The following is a 10,121-nucleotide window of genomic DNA, read 5'->3' on the forward strand; positions in this document are numbered from 1 at the left end:
AAACCCGTTTGTTGACATTTAAGCGCCTTAGACACCATTGTCAACAAAATAGTGAATAAATGCATGCCCATTGAAGGAAACACTAAAATGAAACTTCCCCACCAATATGCACATATATAAATCAATGCTTGCTTTTGCAATAATGTATGTATACAGAACTACATAAAAAGGGAAATGCTCACTTATGTGGCAGCGTTTATTCAATAAAGGCGACCGTTCCAAACACCGCAAGAATGGAGTTAATACAAATTAAAATTGCACCGTAAACGGACTGACGTGGATCCACAAATCAAGCTGACGTGGTTTTTGTGATTGACCAAAATATAATACGTGGCAACAAAAACATCCTCCGGATATTTTCGTGTAGAGAACATCAAATTTTAATCCAGATTACTTTCCCGGGAAAGCGAGAGAGAGATGAACCTTCAAACGTTCAGCCCAAAACCCTTCTTCACTCCCCTCGGTGCCTTAAACCCTAGGCCTATATCTCATTCCTTCTTCTTCTCCCCACCAGACCCTAACGTCGATCCTGGTCTTAGCTGGAATCGCTTACTCTTCCCCTCTTCTCCTCGAAACCCCAATTTTATCAAAAAATCTCTCTCTCCCTTCACGATTTCAGCAACTTCTGAGCCAGCCCGAAACCTTAACTCAAACCGTGACCCTGCTTCCAAGCCTAAAACGAAAGGTCGTCGTCCGAAAAGAGAAGTTTCGAAAGAAGTTGAAAATTCCGGCGAAGTTTTTCCGACGACTATCCCGCGGAAACCGAGACGAGGCCGAAGGAGAGAAGCGGATGCTGTGGAAGATTTCATTCGCAACTCGCTGGAACGGACGTTTGACTCAATTCGACAGCAGAATGCGGAGGTGTTGGAGGACAAAGAGCAGGTTCTGAAAGACAGAGTCGATGATGAAGTTGATGATAACGATGATGAAGATGACCGCGATGGTGATCCGAGAAAGAAGGAGGTGGTGGTTGAGGAAGATGACCCGAATTGGCCGTTGGATGCGGATGTGGGGTGGGGGATTAGAGCGTCGGAGTACTTCGAGAAGCATCCTATCAGGAATGTGGTTGGGGAGGACGGTGTTGAGATTGATTGGGAAGGGGAGATTGATGATAACTGGGTCAAAGAGATTAATTGCTTGGAATGGGAGAGCTTTGCGTTCCATCCTAGTCCTTTGATGGTTCTCGTCTTTGAAAGATACAACAGGTAGGTTCCTTCATTGTAGTTATTGTGAAAATGCGCTTTATGTGTAACTTTAAGTGATTTACAGCTTCGTATCTGGTATTTTTATCCCTATATGAACTAACTACAGTCCAAAGTGCACTGACTGAAACAGAACTTGACTGAAACTCTGTAATCATCCTTGCTTTGTTATTATCACAAGTTACTGACATGTCTTGCATAGACTGTTCCCAAGTGAGAGATCATGTTTATGTATGTGTCACTGGCATGTCTTGATTCTTGAATGCTATTTTCTTCTTTATTCTTCTTCTGCTTGAGAACTGTTTATATGATTGTTCTTTTTGGCAGTTGGCACATAAGAAAATTGTTGTCTATATGACTGTTAGAATTCACAAGAGTGGGAGGGAGGGAAAGGGGAGACTGTACAGTGAAGAATAAGACAGAGTTGGGAGGTTGTTATTAAATGGTGTCAGTGAGGCAAGTCCAAGCGTGTGCCCTTTTTATTTTTGCGCTTTTTGGTGTTTTTTAAGCATGGTGATTGGACCGGGGGCTCTGCCCCCAGACCCTGTGCAAGCCCCTTCAGGCAAGTCCAAACAAGTCCATGTTAGGGTCTTAAACCTTAAAAGAATGATTTTATAATTTTGATGATCTTTTAAAGATATCTTTCATTAGGATTAATGAATGAACAACATTAGCAAATAGGGGGTTCTCGAGACCCTAACATGGACTTGTTTGGGCTTGGTACAAAGGCAGCTTGTAGAATTAGGAATGAAAGAAGAAAGATGTAACATCACATTAACTATTTGAAATGATGCAATTGAGAAAGAAATAAAAAAATTAAAAGTTTGACATGCTCGAATGTGTTTAGTATGCTATTTTTTTATTTTATTTTTGTATTTTTCACTTTGAATGTGTTTTATATACTGTGGTTATGTATTTAAATTTGAGCTAATAGTTTTTTAAAAAACATTTAGTTCAAAATTAAAGTTTGAATTTTTTTTAAATTAATACTATTTTTAATATTTTTATTTTATTTTGAAATTTTTACTTTTCTTTTGCATTATTTATTTATTTTTTAATTTTGTGCCTTGCTTCAAAAAGGCGCAGGCCTTGGGCACAAAATGGCCTTTGTGTTTTTTGGTGCCTTGCACGTTTAAAGCACCAATGGTATATTGGTCCTTGGACTTTGATATCTAATATTTGTTGTAGGGGTGTTAATGGGGGGGGGGGTGTTAATCAGGTAATCTGCACTGCCATGCCCCTGTTGGCAGAGAATCCAAATCATTCCTCTCAGGTTAATCTCAACTTATACCAAATCCAGCTTGTTGGTTTCCAAAATTTAGCTTTAACTTAATATGATTCAACTTCTTTGAAAGAGAAAGGAATTCTATTATCAATATGATTTCACTCTATTAGTGAGAACAACATAAACTTGAGCCTTAGGAGACCTTTAAGGGATTCGGAGATTAGTGAGTTAACTGAACTCCTCCTCAACCTTAGAGAAGCTTACATCTCCCTCAAATCCCTAGATTCCCGTTTCTGGAAACCCCACCCTGTAGGCGAGTTCTCTTCCAAATCTTTTTTTAAGGCTCTGGTTGCAGAAGAGCAGGACTGTAACTTCCCTTCCAAGAAGATATGATGCAACTACATCCCCTCCAGAGTGTGTTTCTTTGTATGGGAGGCCTGCCTGCATAGGATAAACACTAGTGAGCTGTTGCAAAAGAAGAATTATGGCAGACTTTTTCTCTCCCTTCATGTCTGCATCCTTTGCCTGAGAGAAGGGGAACCAACTGATCATCTTTTCTTAAACTGTCAGGAAACCAGGGACATTTGAAACCATTTTCTACAGCTAGCTGGGTACAGCTGGGTTGCTCCAAATCACCTCCAGGACTTACTCCATCAGTGGCAAGGCAAAGGTTTGAGTAAGAGAGGTAAGGTGTATTGGCAAATAGTACTGCATGCTGTACTTTGGGGAGTTTGGGAAGAAAGGAATAGCCAACTGTTTGAGAATAACGCTAAATCCAAGACTGACCTGATCTCCCACATCACCTACCTATGTTATCAGTGGGCTTCCTGCTCAGACAAGTTTAAAGGAGTCTCTATAAATGACCTTAACAGGGATGTTGGTGCTTTCCTCTTCTCCTCCCCCCCACATCCACAGGGGTCCATTCCTCAGGAGGGAAGAAACTTGGACTTAAGTTTTGATGGCAGTGCTTCAGGAAACCCCAGAGCTGCCGATATTGGAGGAGCATTAAGGGATGAAAATGGGAACATTTGCTGGGTGTACAGCGGGCTGATCGGCATAGCTGACTCTACCAAGGCAGAAGTGATGGCTGCACTCACAATCACAGGAATCTGATTAATCAACAGACTAGGTGTTCAGAATCTATCCATAGAGGGAGACTCAGCAAACACTATAAAGTGGTTAGAAAGACAGGAGGCTGGGCCGTGGAGACTCAGTCATTTTCTGACAGAGGCAAGGGATCTATCGGCATCTTCAAATTTAAACCTGTACTGGATTCCAAGGGAACTCAATGCTCTTGCAGATGGGCTAGCAAAATTAGGTCCTCTTTTAGAAGTTCTGTATTGTGATGAGATCCCTCCTATGTAATTCTCAGGGGTTTGATCCCTATTTTTAGTTTTCTTTGTGCACCCTCTTGTGTACCCCCTATTTTATTAATGAAATCAGTTTACTTTTCTCAAAATTTTGATTTCACTCTATTGACTTCCAAAAATCTTCTTTTAATGCATAAAACAAGGTTCAAAATTTCGCAACATATCAGCCGATATGTATCATTTCTATGAAAGTCCGGTACAAGGAACACATGAAATTCCTATGTACTGTTCCTTTTTGGCTGTATTAGACCAACATGGGCTTGTCTTGGCCTGTTTTGTGCCTGTATTGGCTGATACAGATCCAATATGAGCCAATACGTTTAGGGTATTGGCTGACACATTAACACTTTTCAAATTTAAATTTCCTAATCTTTTTCATATTCTTTTTGATCGTTACCTAATCTTTTTCATATTACATATTAAAAGCCCCTAAGCCAGGCTATTCAAATTCAAATTTCATAATCTTTATCATTAATTACTCCCTCTTTCTCTCTTATTAATCTTTTTCATTTATTGCTCCCTCTCCCTCTTGCATTAATCACTAGTACATTTAAGGCAAGTTTTCAAGTTCAAATTTGGCAAGCCATTCTAGTGCCATAATTCGAATTTGATACAATTTTGGGTATAAAAAGTTAGAAATAGGTAATAGGAAGGTTTGAACCCTTGTCATTAATTTGTAATGAGAAGTCCACCACTACACCCTACTTTATTTACTTGTTATAAATATATGCATTTTTATTCTTAAGTAAAACTTCCTGTTCTTAAAGGAAGTCTCTCAGTAAATGCTAAAATTGATTATTAAATATATTAATAAATATTAAAATAAATTATATTGATTTTCTGAAAATTAAGGTATATATTTACACATTTTAGTTCTTCCATCATTTTTGAACAGTTACCAATTGCTTCTCAATAAGTCATTAAAGTATTTTTTATGTTTAAATAACTTATTTATAGTCATATGAAACTTGCATTTATTGTTATTAATATATTTTTTTAGGACTTATTAGAGTTTCCTAACACATCCATGCGTATCTTAATTTTTGGTTCATATCTATGTATATCCAAAGCATATCCTGATACATTATTTTAAACTGCATTTCTGAGACATTTTACATTTCCAATACTTTGAACCTTGGTACAAAACTTGACACAACATCTTGCATATAGAATATGCACAAATCCTGTGAATGATTTAAAAGCCATAATCATATTGTCAATTATGAAGCAGATTGAATTGAATCAAACCATGAATCCTGGCTATACGTCCTATTCTGTTTTTATAGAATTTCATAACATTTAAGTTATATATACTAAAAATTAAATATATATTGAAAACATACCCTATTTTTAATCTGTATCCATCATAAATATTCAGTACAAGAAAGTCCATGATTTGTATACTAGAAGCATAAGATGATAGAACCTGTTTGACTTGAAAGTCTATTAACCTAAATGTAATGGTTCTTTATCCTACATATGATAGAAAATAAACTCAAAAGGGACTGTTTGGTTTTAAATGGCCTAAATAAGTTTTATTCTAGTAAGTGCTTTAAAACCAAAAGTCTATTGAGAGAAATTAAAGAAAAAAGTTAATAAAAGTTCTATTATTGATAAAAAAATTAAAGAAAAAATGACAAAGTGGAGAACTAGATTCTAGTTGAAGTTGTTTGAAATGTATGGATTGGATAAATTGTGATATTTATGAATCAAATTGTCCTTGGAATTCATGGTTTAAATCATACCATAAATTGTAAGATTTTGAAAAATATAAGGCAAGTGCAGCACAAGGAAACCACACCTATCTTGACATAGTATAATATGAACCAGTTTCTCTTTGTCAAATGTTAGTACATGTTGGCTTATGTGGGAGGAAGACGTGCTTATTTTCATAATACTATTGTTATTAAAAGCATCCGATGCTTGACTTTTGTATACACAGGGCAACTGATAACTGGAAATTCTTGAAGGAGTTGGAGAAAGCAATCAAGATCTACTGGAAAGCAAAAGATCGATTGCCTCCCCGGGTATTCCAAAATTTTTATATCCATTTACCTGCACTTCATCTCCTTTTCATTGTTTCCATCTATGGATATAAGAATCTATTTTTTAATTTTACTTTTATAAGCAATGTGACCTTGATTTTTTTAAAGACAGGCTGTCAAAATTGATATCAACATTGAGAGAGACTTAGCTTATGCCCTCAAAGTTAGAGAATGTCCACAGCTCTTATTCCTTCGAGGAAACAGGATCTTATACAGAGAGAAAGGTTGGTTTGTGAGTTTTCTCTTTTGGAGTAATGAAAAACTTCTTTCTCCAATTCTTACTATGATTAGTCGGTTGAAGTTCCATTCTCTGTCCAACAACATGAATTTTGGATCTGCAGACATCCGAACATCTGATGAATTGGTTCAAATGATTGCTCATTTCTACTACAATGCAAAGAAACCTTCATGGATTGATGATGCAGCTTTAGCTCCACCATTTTAGTTCTAATCCAGGTATGCAATCTGCAATTTGTGTAATACTTAATAGTTACTAGTATGTTCCAAATCAGATGTTTGACTCACAGTCTGAATGAGTTTTTATTATTTTCTTTGGTGGTGGTGGTGGGTTCATGTTCTAAGTGTTATGATATTTGCGCTATGGTACCATAAGAGGCTATTTCTGCTTGGTGAACATTTTAGAAATATGTAGAAGGTTAGATCTACACAGCTGGGTGAGAGAATCCATCTAATCCTGCATTAAGATTGAGATATGCCAATTTGCCCTCTCTTTTATTTCCCCATTCATATGCGTTATTCTTTTTTTATTTGTGTGTATGCACGTGTGTGTTTTTGTCTCCACTGTCCATCTAATCTTGGTCTGAGATTGAGAGAGCAGCATTCTTATTTCACTCCACAAGTTAGCAAGTTTTTGGTGCCTTTATCATCAATATGGATCAAGTCTTCTCAAAACTCAACCAGAAGAAAAGCAGTCACCTCAGCCATGGCAGAACTTAACTTAACAAGGTGTTATGGGGGACTCATCCATTTCTTGACAATAGAAGCTGCTAAAGTTCTTGGCAATAGGTGTTATTGGGGGGGGGGGGGGTATGGATGAGTACCCCATACAAGAAAAGCAGTCGCCTCTAGAAGCTGCTAAAGCTCTTCACAATAGGTTGGTACCGTACCAAACCTAACCAGCTATTGTTGTTCTGGTCCTGTGATTTTGTCCTGATTAACATTTGGGTTGGTTCTGGTTCTTGCTCATTCTGAATCGATTCAGACAATGAGACCCAAGCTGAATAATATATAAAGGTTCCTTACTTTTTCTTGTAATTTTTGACATAAATGGTAAATTTGATAGGTAATATATTAGATAATTTTAGTTAAAAACACTTGATTTTTTAACATATAAATAATGAAAAGCAGTACCAAACCTAACCAGCTATTGTTGTTCTGGTCCTGTGATTTTGTCCTGATTAACATTTGGGTTGGTTCTGGTTCTTGCTCATTCTGAATCGATTCAGACAATGAGACCCGAGCTGAATAATATATAAAGGTTCCCTACTTTTTCTTGTGATTTTTGACATAATGGTAAATTTGATAGGTAATATATTAGATATTTTTAGTTAAAAACACTTGATTTTTTAACATATAAATAATTTACTATTTTACTATCATTTTTATTAAGGTTATATTTTTAAAAATCAAGTTTTAACTTTATTTATATAAATAATTATAGCTGTCGGTATAATCAGATCTATCAGGTTAGACCTGATTATCTCAATTATTAATCGGGACAGTTCTGGGTGTATGATTTTGTCCTGAATCTCCTGATTAATAATCAGTTCAGGACTGGGACACCCTGCCTGATCCAGTCACACCCTAAGAATCCCCTTCTACCTCCACTTTTTCATATCTTTCTACTTTTGCTTAGCCTAAGAAAAGGGGGAGAATCATGTGGAGGTGTGAGGGCTGCTTTGATATGGACTATCTGGAAAGAGAGGAATATAAGAATATTTACAGAAAAGGAGAGAAGCAAAGAAGTGATGAGAGATTGTTTGATGGCTGGGGTGATTCATTGGATTAGAACTTTGGACTTGTTCTTGCAGTTCTCCTTTGATGATATATGGAGAAACTGGGAAGTGGTGACTAAGAGCTCCTCTAAGAAGGAAAAGGTGCATATGGTTTCGCAGCCTCCTCCTAAAGGATTTGTAAAACTAAACATTGACGGAAGCAGCCAAGGTGACACGGGCCCCTCAGTAATAGGAGGGGCTTTGAGAAATATGGGAGGACATGCTATTGCTTTGTTCTCAGGTCCAATGGGAATGGATGACTCGGCTAGAGCTGAATTGCTTGCTGTACTACAAGGAATTAGAATTGCAAGTGAATTGAATATGCTAAATGCAGTGATTGAAGAGAATTCAAAACTGGTGGTGGAGTGGTTGAAGCAACCAAAATCTATAATTTGTTGTTTTAGGGATGAGATGAAAAGTTTAAATGACTAACTAGAAGGATGAATTTGAGCATACAATAGGTGAGAAGATCTGCTAATGGGATGGTGAATACTTTAGCTAAACAAGGGGTGAATAGAAATCTTTTGTACAGGGTGATAAATGATAATATCTTAATTTACCTTTTATTATATTATTACTAGTTGACTGACACACAAGAAGAGCGAGGAAAATAAATGGATTAGATTTTTTTCTCATGGTTGTGGTCTGGATGTGAAGCCAAGGAAAATATTGCATTATATTTATCCACAGAGAGAAAGCAATACTCATTCAGTTTAGCTATTTCAGCTGTTATCAAATGGTCCCTTAAGTGTGTCTGTCAATTCTCCACACTTAGGTTTGGAGCATTGTCAACATTGTTACAGTTGCTGTGCTGAGTGCCAAGTACTGGCACAGTATCCAATTGTGTTTGTCTGATAAAAAAAGGTTGCACCATATACAGATGGCAGTATCACAAGTGATAAAGATGTTATGTCTGGTTTCACCACTAGGCATTTGACCTGCATATGAATCACAACTAGGGGATACCAGGTTCTGCACCTGCATTGGATTACCTCGTGTTAGTTTTCGTATGCGCCATATCTTTGTGCTCTCAACTTGGGTGGACTAGGACCTGGCCCTTATGCATTGGATCATCTAATAAGTCACTTGTTTTTTGAGAGAAGGTAATGTAAATTGTAAAATAGGCTGATTTTACATTTCTACATGTAAAATATTATGCTGATTTTTAGTAAAATCTTATGTATGTCCATGATTGTTGTTGCTGATTAAGGATCACCTCTTTCATTATCTTTTTGTTATACCATTAGAATGCAGGTCAAAGCAAATATATCAAGAAAGCATGGTATTCGAGAGCCATTGCTCATATGGGGGAGACTGCTCTGCAGCCCACTCTACAGGAAATCCATGAAGAATAGAAACAATCAGGAGGAAAATACACTAGTTATATGACCGTGCCACCATTCTTTTCACGTGCAACATGTACCATGTGACAATGACTAGTAGAAATTGGTAGAATGGGAGGCTTTCTATGCATTAATTTTTTCCAAACCTCCATGGAGCAACTGGATTTCCTTCAAGAAGAATAAACATCCAGCCTGAAAACCTCGTGTATGGCTCTATTGAAGACATGTTATTGTGTAATTTAGTATCATTTAGGTGTCAATACGCAACTCAACTTAATCCAACTATTTTCGGTTGGTTACACAAATGACAAATTTTGTTGTCAGTGAGTGAGTGCACTCTATCAAGAGTAACGTTTCTTGTTAAACAATTGGTTTTTAGATTGTTTTCTACCATTGCAGCCAATATTTGCCTTGGTTTTCCTCTCGTTCTTTTCAGAGCCTTTTAGCAAATCATTACTACTGGTTCTATCATAGGTTATTTTGTTTTTTGATAAATCCATCATAGGCTGTTTTGTGTACATTATTAAGTAAACCATCTCAGTTTTCTTGTTTGTAACCAATTGGGGGTTACACCAAGACCTATTGAGTGCACTATTTTTGAATTTAACTCAATTTTATGTTGATATTCTAGTTTTACAACCTATTTGAGGCATTAAATCAAAGACAACTTTTGATGCTGGTCTACTGAAGAATGATTTTTAAGAAATATAAAGAAAATTGTGATGTTTTCCTCTTGTTCATTTTCTTATCGGCATGTTGCCTTTTTGGTCTTTGGGAAAATGAAACCTCCGCAGGTATGACTTAAGTGATGTAGAATGAAGAGTTTCTGGAGTGTGAAACTGGAAGATTCAAAAGATGATCTCAGCTTCAAATCGACTTTTGATTCAAATGTCGCCTCAGGGCCGCAATATTATCAAAATG

The 10,121-nt window shown here is 36.7% G+C and overlaps 1 protein-coding gene across 2 annotated transcripts; it reads left to right on the forward strand.

Moving 5' to 3' along the window:
- Positions 1 to 235: 235 nt before the first annotated feature.
- On the forward strand, positions 236 to 9,603 carry MRL7 (polyadenylate-binding protein 2-binding protein). 2 transcript variants are annotated; one of them, XM_088953950.1, is made up of 5 exons: positions 236 to 1,205; positions 5,740 to 5,824; positions 5,955 to 6,066; positions 6,184 to 6,298; positions 9,105 to 9,603. In XM_088953950.1, exons 1-4 carry the CDS (start codon positions 418 to 420, stop codon positions 6,285 to 6,287), a joined length of 1,089 nt encoding a protein of 362 aa, XP_088810076.1. In that variant the 5' UTR covers positions 236 to 417; the 3' UTR covers positions 6,288 to 6,298; positions 9,105 to 9,603. The 2 variants fall into 2 exon arrangements, with proteins under 2 accessions (XP_088810076.1, XP_088810077.1); XM_088953951.1 differs by having other exon boundaries at positions 9,112 to 9,603.
- Positions 9,604 to 10,121: the final 518 nt, after the last annotated feature.

This window comes from Nelumbo lutea, chromosome 7 (assembly GCF_056320005.1).
Source record: "Nelumbo lutea isolate HS-2025 chromosome 7, American lotus-T2T, whole genome shotgun sequence".
NCBI classification, from domain to species: Eukaryota; Viridiplantae; Streptophyta; class Magnoliopsida; order Proteales; family Nelumbonaceae; genus Nelumbo; species Nelumbo lutea.